This window comes from Mustela nigripes, chromosome 17, assembly GCF_022355385.1.
Source record: "Mustela nigripes isolate SB6536 chromosome 17, MUSNIG.SB6536, whole genome shotgun sequence".
NCBI lineage: Eukaryota > Metazoa > Chordata > Mammalia > Carnivora > Mustelidae > Mustela > Mustela nigripes.
The window spans coordinates 33,710,329-33,726,090 of NC_081573.1; the positions used below are offsets into that span (position 1 = coordinate 33,710,329).

Genomic DNA, 15,762 nt, shown 5'->3' on the forward strand with positions numbered 1-15,762 from the left:
TCTGGGCTCCTTTCTCTTGGCTGTTTCTGGCTCTAACCCCGGGAGGCTGAGGCCCTAAGGATGAATCCCTTTGACTGTGTAGGTTTGTAGGTTTTCCTTGTCTCGAATCTGGATTTACTAACTCCCTTCCTGATCCCCTCACAGCAGCTCGGTGGACACAACAGGTTGAACGGGAAAGCTCTCTGAAAACCATAGGACACAATCCCCTGTGTTCTGAGCCTTACCTGGAAACGCCAGCAGTGAGAGGCAGATGCTTCTAGAAGATCATTCAAGAGGGGGTCTGCCCCAGGGATCTTTGCTCTTGTGTCCTTGGCAAGACAGGAGGAGACGCTGGAAAGCTGCCTCGATGCCCACATGCTCCTTGTGGGGTAAACTGCCGCTTCCCACTGAGTTTCCCATCCCCAGAGAAGCATTTGATCTTGGTCAAAAATGGCCTCCTCTGTCCTCCGGTCCCTCCTCTGAAGGTCTCTTCCTGATTGAATTTAGAAACCACAGGTGCTTGGACCAGATCAAAGACACGGCCAGAGTGGGGGGCCTAGATCTTGAATTTTAAACAACCAGGAAACTCCCAGAAGTACTTTCATCCGCCTCAGTGAGGCTTCCTTCACTGTGAACAACGGAAGTTAACTCGGGCCGACTTCAGGTGAATGTAATCAAAATACACGAGGTAGCCTGTGTAATAAAAAAAGAGCGGAGGAGTGGGCCAGGAACAACAGGAACACGGAGAGTCACAAGGACCTGAGCGACAGGAACAAATGGTGTGTGTGGCCAGGGTGTTGGGGCTGTGAAGTCTCTGCTCCCACGTTCTTTCTTTCCTTCCACATCTCATCCCCCTCCCAGCTGGGTGTTTTCAGCTGCAGGCAAGAGATCGAGGCTAAAAATGGTTTAATAATAAAGGTATATCAGGGACACCTGGGTGGCTCAGTCAGTTAAGTGTCTGCTTTCGGCTCAGGTCATGGTCTCGGGGTCCTGGGATGGATCCCCCCAGGGTCCTGGGATCAGTCCCCACCAGAGTCCTGGGATTGATCCCTGCACCTGCTCAGTAGGGAGCCTGCTTCTCCTTTTCCCTCTACTGCTCCCCTTGCTTGTGCTCTCTCCCTCTCTCTGTCAAGTAAACAAAATCTTTTTTAAAAAGAGATCTGTCATTGTCTCGTGGAACAGTGTTCTGGAGATCAGCGGTTTGGGGTTGATGTCAGGCTCTGTATCGCTGATTCTTTGGCTGTTTTCTATCACAAAATGGCTGCCGCAGCTCCAGATGTCTATTCTCTCCCCAGCATTGCAAGCAGGAAGAAAAATGAGTCGCAGAAATAGGGAGGTTCCTGTTTTCTTTAAGGAGGCCTCCTATCACCCTTTACAATTCTTTGGTTGGAACTGGTCCCCTGGCCACCGCTAGTCCCAAGGAAGCCTGGGAAAGTGAGCATTTGGCTCACTTCCTGGATCAGAAGAGCGGTGATTGGCTTACGCCAGCGGGCATCCTCTCCTGGGGCTGGGCATATTGCTGCATGAAACCAAATTAGGACTCTGTTAGTGAGGAGGAAGGGGCAGGGGCTCTCCTGATTCAGATTCCCTGGAAGGAGAGCCCATGGGCATGGCTCAGGTCACCTTGTCCGAGTCCCAGTGCATGACTGAAAGGTGCCGTGTCAAAAAGGGGCAGGATCCTGTGGCTGGAAGAAGGGAGATGAAAGCTGGGTGCCAAAAGGACACATCTCTACCTCCCTCTCCCTTTGGCCTTTCCAGGTATTGGTTGTGGGGGAAGTGGGTGGTGGAGATTTCCAGCCTAACAAGGACAGGCTCTATAATTTGTGGGACCCAGTACAAATAAAAAATGTGGTAATGCCTTATTCAGAAATTATTAAGAATTTCAAGATGGTGGCAGCAGAGCATGAAACAAATATGGGACTCTTCAGAACACACATGGTGAGCTCTGTTTTTGTATGTAGCTGGATGAAATACATTCGTGGATGGTGGGGAAGCCTGTGACATATAGTTAAAATTCACATATGTCCAGGTGTTCATGCAAACTCTCCATTAAAGAGCAAAGAAAGGGGTGATCACGCCTCTTCCGTGTGTACACCCCCGGGAAGAGGCAGAATTCAGGGCAGACAGATTTCTCTGGGAGCTTCCACTGTACCCCAGCTGCAGCAGAGTAAGGGGGGATAGCAACTCAGATTTACCCCTCATGCCCATTCAGATGTGGTAAACCCCGTCTATTATTTAACCATCACTGTGGTCATGTGCAGGGGCACTGTATCATCTGTGTCTTCTAGATGAGGTTGTTGGGGCTCAGAGAGGTTCATGGTCATCTGGGGTCCATGGTCAAGTTAGGGTTGGAGGCTGGGCAGTCTGAACCCAGAGTCCATGTTCATCAGCACGCTTCAACATTGGACAAATCTAACAGAGCGGGGGTCGTCGAAAGCAGTCGGCGTGGTGAGACCAGTAGGGTTTGACCAGATGCAAGGAGGCTGTTTTTGAGGCTCTTCGAGTCCTAGGGCCCATGGAGTCCTAGGTGTGCCGCAAGAATGTCCCTCCAGCAACAGGAACGCAGGATGGATGACAGCCCCCAGGATGTCACCTGCAGGTAAGAGGAGCCTGAACCAGGAAACAAACTTAGTTTTCTCACCAAAGCGGCTGTCACACATGGTCAATTTCTGAAATGAATCCATAAGCCAGGAACATTTGTCTAAACACTTTAATTAAAATGCATTGTAATAGGATGAAAGCCAGCATCTAAGTGCAGTGTTCATGTTTGCTAAGAAAACAGATGAAAATATTCTAGGTAGCCAAACACATTTTGATAATGAAATTTTACACAGCTTCTGTTTTAATCTTATTTAAAATATTTATATACTTAAAAAAATAGTTTGCTATTCATTTTCTACCTCAGTACAGGAAATGTGGAGATATTTGAAATCGGTACATATTCAACACACATAAGTAAAAGATTCTGTTTCATCTGCAGAATTACAGTATTCTGAGCTGTACCAGCCATACCTTGGCGACCAACCAGTCCAATTCTATTTGGAGAATAATGTTAGCCTCAAATTCAATTTATCTACTATCCAACTTTCGTGAAAGCTTCAAGTTTAATGAAATATCACAGTGAAATTAAGACACCGCTAATCTCATTTCAAAATCAATTTTCTTTCCGGGACAATTCTTGGGAACCTCAAGAATCTCTCGCTTTATATAATAAGCAGTATACATTCAAGGGTTGATATCTAAAAGAATGAGTGTGTTCATATAAAAAAAAAAAGATTCCTTATAAAATAAGATCTCACAGTGAAGGTGCCTTTGAAACATTTTGCCATCTATTGGAGGGTAATACATGGACCGTATTGATACATCTGAAATACTTGGCTATAGATAGAAGCATTCTCTATGCTTGGATCTTAGAATATGCAGTGCAAATATGAGTATGATAAATGGGAATGATGAAGACAAAAATTAGCCCAAATCTCCAGACTTCCCCTATTTGGAAACAGTGCTTACTGTATGAAATTATGCATAAGATGTTTGCGTGTTGCTGCCTTACTTATTTATTTATTTTTTTAACAGCATGAGATTGGTAACATTGCCAACGACCGTCCTTGGGAGAGCCGTTCAACGTCACGGTCCTTGCATACAATGGACCAGATGGCAGGCATGAAAGATCAGCACGCCCTCCATGTACTAAGAAGGGAAGACCTTCCAAATAAATCCAAGGAAAAACAACAGCAGCTCTAGTATGTTACTATTTGTGTACAGGGGGGAAAAAAAAAAAAAAGAAAAGAGAAAAAGGAAGGGTGAAAGGAACTGATGTAGTGGTTTGCTCCCAGCCTGGGCACCAGGGGTAGGAGAGATCATTTGAACCGCATAGCCTTTCGTATCCGTGAAAATATGGTATTGGCTATGAAAGCAAATTAATAAAAGCTTTTTAAATGGCTAAAATCATGCCGCCCATCATTCTATTCAATGTGATGACTCAGATCACATGGTAAGTCACCAGCTAGATGAATGTGTCACCCTGGGATCTGGAAATGCTTAGAGCAGCCTGGCAACTCCCATATTGTGTCATTTTTTCACAGGGGAGATGAATGTCCCGCGTTTAGTCTGATGGACAAACACAGACATTTGCAAGCCCTCGACGGCCCCTGTTGCAGGGTGCAAGGTCCTGTGATTTTACATAAAGTGGGCAGTATCTATTGGAATTCCAGGCCTTTTGTGTTCATTGTTGCCGGTGGAAACAAATAGCCCAATACTAGTTTTTGTTGTTAATCACCCACTCCTCTAAGAGCCATTAGGTATGCAAATAAAATCCTCCCAATATTCGGTGACTGACTGATTCCTCCCCAGCCCACCCACCCCCCTTTTATCTTGAATCATTAAAACAACAGGACTTGGGAATGCCTGGCTGACTCAGTTGGTTGAGTCTGCCTTTCGCTCAAGTCATGATCCCAGGGTCTTGGGATCGAGTCCCTCACTGGGCTCCCTGTTCAGCGGGGAGCCTGCTTCTCCCTCTACCTGCCACTCCTCCCTGCTTGTGCTTGCTTTCTCTCTCTGATAGATAAATAAATAAACCTCTAAAATGAAACAGAACAACAGGTCTTATCTGGAGAAGGTTCAGGAATGTCAGTGATGTGAGCTGTTGATTTCTGTCTCCTAGGATTAATGGAAGTTGCTGCCACCACCGTTAGAGCAAGGGTGTCAAAAGCAAGCAAGCATGATCCCCCACAGACCAGACTCGGCGGACTGGCAGGTTCTCCGAATCGCTCCCAGCCGGTAAGCCCACTTGCATTTGATCTGTTCTGAGATACTGGCATCGGACTGGGAACTGAACACAGCCTGGGGAAGATCTGCACTAACCTCCCGAATGAGCACAAGGTCCCTAACGTGACTGCCCAGGATGGATCGTCAGGTCGGGGGAGCCAGGATTCCCATTTAGTCCAAAGAATATCATAACCGCCCTTTCTGCTGACAAGGTTTTTAAAGTCATTTCTACACCCAACGTGGGACTCGCACTCAGGACCCTGAAATCAAGACTCAGATGCCCCATGGGGCTGAGCAAGCCAGGCGCCCCATCTGCTCACGGTTTTCTATCCTTGAAATGTGGGAGATGAGATTCCAACATTCCATAATAACCCTGTAGCCGCCAACGGAGCTTCCCAGGTGCTGAAGCCCCCTTCTCTGCTCTATCAACTTCTAAAATAGGAAAAGAATTTTGTTCTTAAAAACCATAGTCGGGAGAGGCAAGGTTCTCAGGTGAGGGAACTTAGGGACACGAACACTACATTTGTTGACTTCAAGACGAGCCGTGGCAGAAGCCGAGGCCCGGGGCAGGTACGACAGCCTCTACTGTGCCCGGGGAAGCTGGGCCTGCACGAGCCGGGCGCGGGGGCTGGGGACCCGCCTGGGGCGCGGGGAGGGCGCGCCTGCACCTGCTGGGCCGGGAGCGGCGCGCTGGGGGCCGCCTCACTCGCCCTCCTTCTTCTCCTCCGGGATCTCCACCGACAGGGTCTCCTCATCGGGATCCGGGCCCGGGCTCACGCGGATCCGCACGGAGGGCTCTGAGGGCGCGGCCTCCGACTCCCCGCCTTCCTCGGGCCTCCCAGGGGAGGCGGGGGGCGGAGAGCGCGGGGCTGGGGGCTCTGGTTGCTCCGGGGCCTCGGGCTGCGGCGGTGCTGGCTGCTCCGGGGCGGCCGGGCCCACCTCTCCCGCAGCGTCTTGCGAGCTCTTGGCCTGAAATCCGGAAAGGGCGATTGGTGAGGAGCAGAAGGGCTGAGAGTTCTTGGAAAGGTCTTGAACACCTTCCCGTTCCGCTTGTCGGAGCCCCCAGGAGGAGGATGGCGGAGCGCTCAGGGGTGCAATCTAACGGATGGGAAGTGGGAGGTCGGAGCGGCATCAGGATTATTTGGTAGAAACAGAATATATTATGGGGAGACTTAGGGATTAAAAGTCCCGGTTGGATTTAGTGGATATTTTTGGTCTCTGTTGATTGGCAGGGCTAGAAGCCAGAGTGAAGTTGCAGGTTCAAGCCCGCTCCTGAGCTATGGAGGAAAGAGAGGCTGTGACCAGGAGGGGGAGCCAGGAAGGATTTTGCAAAGCTAAGCCCAGTCCCCCTGGCTGCCCTGTCCACCCTGGTTACCAGAGCTGGATGCTCCTGGGTGAAGGAGAACATTTCTAAGCAAACAAGATAAAGGCTGAGATGACGCCCTTTCTGGAAGGTCTCAAAGGTGGAGACCCCCACCCCCACCCCCATGCTACAGGAGAATGGGCAGGCTACCACTGGCATTTGGCTGGGCTGAACCCCCATGTTTGGAGACTTGGTGGGGACTTCCAGCCTCCAGCCTTCAGGGTTCCTGGGGACACTGGCCATAGTCTGGGTATCGGTAAAAATCCAAGCCTTCGTGGATACCCATTACCTGCCCTGCCCTGTGTGACCCACCTTTACCTGGACATAAATGGAAGGGAGAGGCCCACAGAGGAGGAGACCTGAATGGTCCCCAGCTATCCAACACCTACTTGAGATAGTGGTAGTGAATTTAAAATGAGAGTAGTCAGCATGCTCCTGAAGAAGAAAACCCCCTTGAGGTTTACTCAAACCACAGAGTGATGAAGGAAGGGAAGTAGGGCGGGGAACCCCACTCCTAGTAGAACCCAAGGCAGCTCTGGGGACACATGTCCCTCCCTCTGCTTCCTTGTTCCTGCATGTTTGGGTGCACCTGTTCCGCCTTCTCCTGCTCACCCTAAACTCTGACAATGCCCTTCCAGGGTGGGATGGTGCCTGTCACAGGACTTCCAGAAGCTTCCTGCTATGAATGGAACCAGAAGAATCATGGGCAGGTTGTCAGGTGGTTCATCATGTTCAAAAGGCTTTTCAAAAGCTCTCCGAGCTATCCTGCTTCATCCCTGTGGCAACCATAGGTGATCTGGTCTCAGGGAGCGTGAGGAGCTTCCTCAGGGCACTGCGCTGGCTGGCGGTGACAGACTTGGGAATCAGACCCTTGTCTTTGGATTGTTATTTCAGAGCTCCTCTGCCATTCTGCCCTGATTGTTCTAAAACTGCCTTTTATTAGAATTCTCATGCAAATTTAATGCACCTCTCCAAGCCGCCTGGGTGAAAAGCTAATAAATACTCTGGAGCAACAAGCCTGGATAAAGCCTTTCACCATACTAAGAACAGTCTTGGAGTTCATGTCCACTCATTCCCACGCAGCAGCCAGCACTAAAGACCCCAGCTTGCTGTCTCGACCTTGACCCTGGCACTTGGTGAGCCAGACAATACTGTGTGTCCTCCATCAGGGGCCAAGGGTGACTGCATCTTGAGAATATCTTGGAGCCCTGCATAGATTTGATGTCACCTCCCAGACTCTAGATGTCAAATGATCCCCAGATGGGTCCTCTGGACTCTGAACGGAGCCTCAGTTGAAACTGAGTCCCCTGGGCTCCTTTGAATTCTGTCGTGTAGACTGCCGCACCCTCCCTGCCACTGAGCTCCTGCCTACCCACCGCCCCCCTTCCCAACAGCCTCCCTAAAGGACAGTCGTGAATAGTCATAATTAGTGCAATCATTCTAATTGGCATCTTTGGCATTAGTCACAGAAAAGAGTCCCAGAACTAATTTTAAAATTCCCTTCAGATTTCCGAGGGCGGGGACAAGTCGGCATTGTGCCTGTCGGCAGGGTTTTTTCTCTTCAAACCTCTTAAATTGTCACCGACACAAATATTAAATATGAGAACATCACTGCCATCTGGGGAGAGACCTTCCCTGCCCACACCTACTGCTCCCACCTCTGCAACAGCACCAGGACTCCCCTCGGGGGCATGGCCCCCCTCAACCCGGGGTGGGCACAGGAGCCTGGACTCCCCTAGGGCACCACGCGAGTGGCTCAGGAATTGACACGTGACCCGATTCCATCCAATGACAGTGAACCCTGGGACTTTCGCTGGAATCACGGGGCGAGAGGGGCTTTCGGTGGGAGCTGCTAAACCAGGACACCAACCATCGTAGTGCTCTTGCGATCTGAAGCCTCGAGGGAAGCAGCAATGACGGAAAGGCAAAGCGAGTCCCACTGGCAATGTCAGAGATTTTGGGATCCAGCCTTGCCTGAGTTTTTCCGCTCCTTGACCCAATCATTTCCCTGTTCCCTTAAGCTAATGTGAGCTGGCACAGTGACCTGCATTTCTGTCACCTGCCTCCTAAGGCATCTCTACAGATAAGAAGCCGGTGGGGGCGGGGCGAGGGGGCGGGAGGGACGGACATTCCCCACAATGAAAGGTATGGTCCATGCTCTGGCACCAAGTTGAGATGCTGGCTGCTTCCCCACCACGTTACCTGTTCCAGCAGCTGTTGCTGCCTCGCCGCGGCCTCCAACGCAGCCAGCTCTTTGAGCCGGGCCCTCAGGTGGGCAAGCTTGCCGCCTTTGGCCCCCTTGCCCATCTTTCCTGCTGCGGCGAGGGCGGCGTTGAAGAGCTTGGGGGTGCCTGCCCGGGGTGGCAGGATGAGCACGCTCTTGGGCTCCTTGGGCTTGTTGTTGTTTCTCAGCATGCGCCTGAAAGAGAGCAGTGTTAGCCCGGTCACAAGCTTGCCCCCGGAGAGGAGAAAGGTATGTCTGTGGAGGGCCGTCTGGTGTAGCTCTGGGGGGCAGGGGAGGGGTGGGTTGTCCTCGCTGAGTCTGTGAGCAAGCCCAGTGCTAACGGCTTGATGCACGTATCAGTGAATGATTGGAACGACCGGAATGACATGGGTCTTACGGTCTGGACGTTATAGAGGAGGTATCGGAGGCTCAGAGGGGTTGAGTCACTTTTGTGAGGTCACACAGGAAATACTGAATGATGTTATAACAGATGAACTCAGAAACAGGGTACCCAGATGAAAAAAGACCAAAGCTTTTCTTCTCTTCCTTTGGCTTTTTTGTCATGTCACCATCTTCGTTGTCACCTCTGTCAACACTTAATGAGTGTCAGGCCCTGGGCTTGGTCCTTTACAGGTGTTCTGGTGGCCCCCGGGGGTGCCCCATCCTGGTGTCTATGTCTCTGTGTGATGCCCTCCCATCGAGGGCGAGGGGAATGGGTGATTTGCTTTTGACCAGTAGAATACAGCAAAGGTGATGAGACATCCCCTTTGTGAACATGTCACAGAGGAAGGTGATCACTGTCTTGCAAGGACACTCTCCCTTCCCGACTTTGCTGCAGCCAGGGGTCATGTCTGAGGCCCTCGTGGCAAGAACCAAGGACAGCCACCAGCCAACAATTAGCTGGGAACAGAGGCCTCCAGTCCTACAACCACAGGGAACAGAATTCAGGTGACCTTGGAAGCAGGTCCTTTCCCCAGGGAGACTTGAGATGAGACTCAGCTCTGGCCAGCACCTTGATGATGGCCTTGGAACAGACCCACCAAAGCTGTCCCAGACTTGTGACTCACAGAAGCTCTGCAGTAATACGTATATATATGATTTTAAGCTACTAAACGTGTGATACAGATAATCAATACATACTTAGTCATTTAAATCCCACAAAATCCTCTTAGGAAGGTCCCTATTTTTCTCCCTCATTTCAAATAGATATGGAAGACCAGAAGGGGTAAGTTAATTTTCCCAAGGTTACACAGCTAGGAAGTGGCAGGGGCAGAATTAAAACTCAGATCTAGGGGCACCTGAGTGGCTCAGTGGGTTAAGCCTCTGCCTTCGGCTCAGGTCATGATCTCGGGGGTCCTGGGATCGAGCCCCGCATGAGGCTCTCTGCTCAGCAGGGAGCCTGCTTTTCCCCCTCTCTCTGCCTGCCTCTCTGCCTACTCATGATCTCTCCCTCTGTCACATAAATGAATGAAATCTTAAAAAAACAAAAAACAACCTCAGATCTAAAGGCAGTATGCCACCCTGCTCTGTAAACAAGGATAGACTCTTCCATGGAACAGAGAGCCCCAGCCTTTGGTAGGGAATTGTTCACGTTACATGATGCACGATTTGGCTCAAGAACAAATGGATTTCGTCTGCAATCTAGCAGGCCTAGACTCCTAATTGGCAAATTCATTCATCAGGGCTCCAGCAAACTTGTTTGTTTAAAAATGAGGCTGTTGCTGGCTGCTTATCTAATCAGAGGCAATGGATTTAAATTGTGCATATTGATATTAATTGGCCAAGACTGGCGTTTTCTGGCTGGGGCTCCCCCAGGAGAACACAAACACGAGAATTCAGAGAATTCATCCGAGGCCTCTTCATGCCTGGCACCGTCACCTGTGTTATTCAGTCCATAATTCACAGCACGACCGTCTGTGGGAAGGCTCAGCATGGTTCAGAGATGACACAAAAGAACTCTCTATGGGACCTTTGCTGAGGGCTAATGGCCGTCTCTCTTTTGAAACATTGCTCTGGCTTCTGGGACATTTCCAGAGTCAGGAAAATTTCTCCTCACTTTTAGATGACGTGTTTTCCTATAAGCAGGATCGCACATTCACCCCTGGAGAAAGTGGCATGCATGAAAGCTTTTTGCCCCATCTCTTGGAGCAGCCAAGCCAGAGAGCTGAACCCTCCCCTCCTCTAGAGCCCCAGGTCCCCCATCTATAGAGTAGGGAGCTGAGACAGAATCCCACACATGGCTCTCACCAGCTCAGACATCCCAGGCCCTGGGGTTCTCAGACCGCGTCTTTTCTTTGATGGGCAGAGCTTTCTCACCACCCCTTGCCTCTGTCCTGAAGCCTGCCTATCCAGGAGCCCGACTCTCTGATGAATCAGGCCACAGAGCTGGACCCAGGGCCTCTGTGCGGCAGGACCAGATGGCTCCTCCTCTCTCCGCACCTTCTCCAGCGCAGGGCAGGGCGGCAGGCTCTCCGCACACGGGTCAGCAGCCCCTGCGGGGTCCTAGCTGACTGGCCGAGCCCTCACCTACCCTAGCCAAAGAAGTGGGCGGCAGCTGCAAACCTGGCTTTCACGGTCTTGCTCCTCTTGCAGCGGGAGGAAGGGCAGGCGGGGGCCGTGGGGACAGTGCACACTCTCAGACAGAAACGGTAGAATTCTCAGTATTTGAGGTCGTTCGGTGGAGTCCCTACAAATGCTGCATTACTGAACACCGAAACCATCGCTTCCAATGGAAATACAACGTTGGGTTTCTGGTGAGCCTCTCACGACAACACTTCGGCAACTGATCAATACTTGTTTGTGTTCCTGTTTAATGACATCTGATTGAGCCTGCAGTTTCGTTAACATCGAACTCATGCCCCACAGCTCTGTGAGCCATGCCTGAGCAAAGCTTATCTAACCCGCGTGCCTTCTCCATCCGGGACATCCCAGCCTCCCTGCCATAAGGAACGCACCTCAGCACCACACTTCAGGGCCACATCGTCAATGACAGTCACAGAACTATGGACACTGCGGTGCTGAATGGCCCATGGAAAGACTTGTTGACCAGTGTTCAGACGCTTCTGGGTTGAAACAATAAAGCAGAGCGTCCCCTTGGTCAGCTTCTGATGGAAACGTGCACTTAGGACAACTCTAATCTCTCACTGGTCTCTCTACACACATCCGCGAATGACTGGGGCTGCCCATGAGCGCTGATTTGGGGGTTCCGAACACATTTCAGTGAGTAGGTGAATTGCAGATACAGAATCGCAAATACGTTGAGTAATGAGGGTTGACTGTGCTTCCCTGCTCCTCGGGGAGAGTCAGGGGAAGTGGGCAGATTTGGTGGGAGAAGGTCGGACAGACCAGCCTTTGGAAGGGCCCCATAGCTTCCTTAAGAGCAAACTGGTAAGTTGAGTTATGGGGCAGCTTCCTTCCTCAGGGGACCCCCCCCCCCAGCATCCTGTGTATATTATGCTCTAACCTCAACATGGCATCCTCTTACCTGGGCTTGCCAAAGGGGTCCTGTGAAAACCTAAGTCACATCAAGCCACCAGGCTGTGTAAAACCCTACAAGGCTGCCATCTCCCTCAGACCAAGACCCAAAGCCATTGCAGGGCTTCACCTCCAAGACCTACCCACTCTCATCCCCTTGACTGCTCCCAGCCCGCACCAAGCTATGCTTATTTTCTGGCTGGTCTGCCCACACACACCGAGGCTGCTCCTCTGCAGGGCCTTTCCAGCGGCTGTTCCCTCTGGCTGGAATGCTCTTCCCTGCAAGCAGTCCCGCTCACTCTTCCATTCTGTGCTGGTCTCCACTGAGATTCCACTTCCTCAGAATGGCTTTTCCTGAGCAACCTATCTCAAGGAAATCCCTTACTCACCACTGTCCCCTTGGTGTGGCTTTCTGTTTCCTCATAGCTGACACATCACAGAATCATTCATTTCGCTATGGTCGGCCTCCCCTACTAGAAAGGCAACTTTATTTGGTCCCTGCTGTGTCCCCAGGGCCCAGAACTATGTGCTCAGTAAATGATTATGAGCTATGAGTGGATGTTGGTAAGGTTGTGCCCTTTATCATGACCTCCCTCTGTGTAGTTTATTTTTTGTGTCATTTCATAGCATGAGATAGAAAATAGGAATATGGGGTAAAAGGCAATGGAGGAAAAATGAGATATGTAAATTTAAAAGGCTTCATCCAGGGGTGCCTGGGTGGCTCAGTGGGTTAAAGCCTCTGCCTTCGGCTCGGGTCATGATCCCAAGGTCCTGGGATCTGGCCCCGCATTGGGCTCTCTGCTCGGCGGGGAGCCTGCTTCTTCCGTTCTCTCTCTCTCTCTCTACCTACTTGTGATCGCTGTCTATCAAATAAATAAATAAATAATCTTTAAAAAATAAATAAAAGGCTTCATCCAATGGGAAAATTACGGAGAGAATTTAATGGATAAAGAGGAACAATTATTATTATGAACGTTCACTGAGCTCTCCCACATGTCAGGTACCCTGGTGGAGACATTTGCACACACGCTATTTTATTTAATTTTCCCAAAAACAAAGTAAGGGGTTAACATACCCTTATTTTACAGAATTGCAGAAAACTGAGACCAGAGAGGTTAAGCAACTTTTCCAAGGCCACATGGCCAGTACCTCACATGGATAGGACATGAGCCACATCACCTTCCCAAGCCTGTTGTAGATTTTTCTAGCACACCCATGTTACCTCTGTCACTCAGCTTAAAGCCTGATCTTAAGGATCTGAAAGCAAAAACCCACTTCCCTAAAAAGTTACCCACTCTAGGGGCACCTTGGTGGCTCAGTGGGCTAAACCTCTGCCTTTGGCTCAGGTCATGATCTCAGGGTCCTGAGATCAAGCCCTGTATCGGACTCTCTGTTCCACGGGGAGCCTGCTTCCTCCTCTCTCTCTCTCTGCTTGCCTCTATGCCTATTTGTGATCTCTGTCTGTCAAATAAATAAATAAAATATTTTTTAAAAATAAATAAATAATAAAAAGTTACCCAGTCTTCAATAGTACAAAATACAGAGGCATAAGGTTATTCGCTGTGATGCTGTTTATAATTGCAAAATATTGGAACTCTAACTTCCCATTCATAGGAATGCTCTGCAACTGTCAGAGGAATGAGGAAACTGATGGGTCTATGGACTGAGAGAGAATGTTTTCCAGGATCGGTTGTCATGTGAAAAAAAGCAAAGTTTAAAAGAAAATCTATAGTATGCTACATTTTGTGTAAGAAGGGGAAAATTAAATATTCTCCCATCTGCCTATTTTTGCAAAAGGAAGCACACTAAGGAAGCAGCAGAAACTAATGAGATTGGGCTCCTACAGGGCTGGGCACAACAAGTCGGGGGAGCTGGGACTTCTCCAGGCACACCATTTTGTTGCATTGTGACTTGTGGTACCCTGCTAATGCTTGACATATTCAAAACAAAAATAAATCAACAAGGATCGGGGCAGGAGGAATCCTAAAAGAAGAGAGTGCAAACCGAAACACATGAGCCTGGGTAGATTTCAAATGAACAACCGTCCTTAAGGGAGGCAAAAGAAAACGAATCCAAATAACTCTGAACATAACACTTAACTCATAGGTACTTAGGCTAACGACAAGAAAACAGCCCCAAATATTAAATTCTGCTGGGAAGGCTTCCCCATCTCCCCAGGGCTCTGGGATAGCAATTCTGAAATTTCTTTGTCTGTATTATAGGACTGAATAAATGAGTGAACGTGTTAAGGGTAAAGAGAGTCAAATTTCTCAGTGATGGGGAAGGAATTTACAAAATATGGAAAAGGAGAAGATTAGAAAGACTCTGTGGTGTTGGACCAAAATTGTTAGATGGATACAGAGAGAGATACAGACGGACAAATGCATGTTGATATATACACAAACTTAGATGCATGTGTATATGTAGATTTGCAATTGTATATATACCGGTGGGCATGTGGGCGTGTTTCCCAGCTCTGTCCACTTGGGAGCCTAGAAGCCATGAGCACACATAGCACACAGATGGTGGTTTCTAAAAACCATTCCCACGTGCAAGGAATCAAGGCTCCTTGGAGAAATGGCCATTTCCAGGGATGTGGCAGAGAAAGTCACAAGATGAGCCTGGAACATCTCACTGTGCTTGTAAGCAAGGAAGAGCTGAAATATTTTGGAGACATAACAAGGAGTCACAAGGGCCAGGCTGAAGAGGGACCTCCTGGCCAAATCTGGAACAATCTGAGCACCAAAACAGTGATTGTAACAGGATATTTACAGAACAAAACAAATCTACGTTGATATAGATAAATGAATAAATGAAGAAATGGGAAAGAAGAGGAAGCTCTTCCTCACAGTAGAAGGCTCCTAATAAACGTGGAAGGCATGACGGAATCAGAAATATCACCATTCTGCAACCATGATAGCAATCGCTGATTTAGCAAGGAGCTCTCAGTGGATGCTGAATATAGCGAATGAAGGCTTACTTGATGGGAAACAGGAGGTCTAGATAGCTTCAGACTGACTCCCCACTAAATACTTATTAATTACAAAGAGAAAAACGTTAACTCTAGAGTGCAGAAACCTTACCAAGTGATCAAAGGGAAAATCATCAATACTGGGAGAAACCAGCAGCTGGTGCCTCTCGATACGCCGCACTAAGAAGAATGCAACATCACTTTTTTGTTGTTGTTTTTTTTAAGTAGGCTCCATGCCCAACGTGGGGCTTGAACTCACAACCTTGAGATCAAGAGTTGCATGCCCTACCAAGGGAACCCACCAGGTGCCCCACAACATCACTTCTCAGACATTCCTTCCCCCATGCAAAACCTGAAGATAATCATGAGAAAATATCAGAACATCAGCTAACCCTAAGTGAAGGGACATCCCGCAAAATAATAGGCCTGTCCTCTTCAAAGAAGTCCAAGTCACCAAAGACGGAAAAAGGCTGAGGGACCATCTCAGATCCAAGGAGACTGAAGATATGAGGCTATGTGATGAAACTGGGGCAACCCACACTGGATCCAGGAACAGAAAAGAAGACAGAAAAGGCCATAAAAGGCATGATTGGGACAATTGGCCAAATCTGAAGATGGATTGGGGATGGGGTAGTAGCATCATTTCAATTCTGAATTTCCTGATTGGGATAAGGTACTATGGTAGGTAAGATAAAGGTTTAGTCCTCAAGAAATGTGCACTGACATATATGTGGATTTTTTTTTTTTTAAATAAAAAAATGTACCTGGCTTTCTTCCGGAGTAACTTCTGAGACTCAGGGTAATGCACCAAAATTTCATTCAGGTCCTTCTTGTCCAGAATGAAGAGGTTGGTAAACCCGTGGGCGACCACATTGGCCGTGCGCCGATTCCCGCCCCCAACAGCCAGCAAGCTGGGGTAGAGAAGGGAGGAGGTGAGACCTGGCAGGCTGGGGTTGAGATCCTGCTAAAATGTCCCTTTCCTCC

General features: G+C 49.2%; 1 protein-coding gene across 1 annotated transcript in view; it reads right to left on the minus strand.

Moving 5' to 3' along the window:
• Window positions 1-4,512: 4,512 nt before the first annotated feature.
• CNGB1 (cyclic nucleotide gated channel subunit beta 1) overlaps window positions 4,513-15,762 on the minus strand; it is a 61,855-nt gene continuing 50,605 nt past the window's right edge. Inside the window, exons 30-32 of the mRNA XM_059382258.1 lie at window positions 15,543-15,689; window positions 8,312-8,528; window positions 4,513-5,715 (exon numbers count right to left, since the gene is read on the minus strand). Of these exons, the coding sequence (XP_059238241.1) occupies window positions 5,449-5,715; window positions 8,312-8,528; window positions 15,543-15,689 (631 nt within the window). The 3' untranslated portion in view covers window positions 4,513-5,448. The remainder of the gene's footprint in view (window positions 5,716-8,311; window positions 8,529-15,542; window positions 15,690-15,762) is intronic.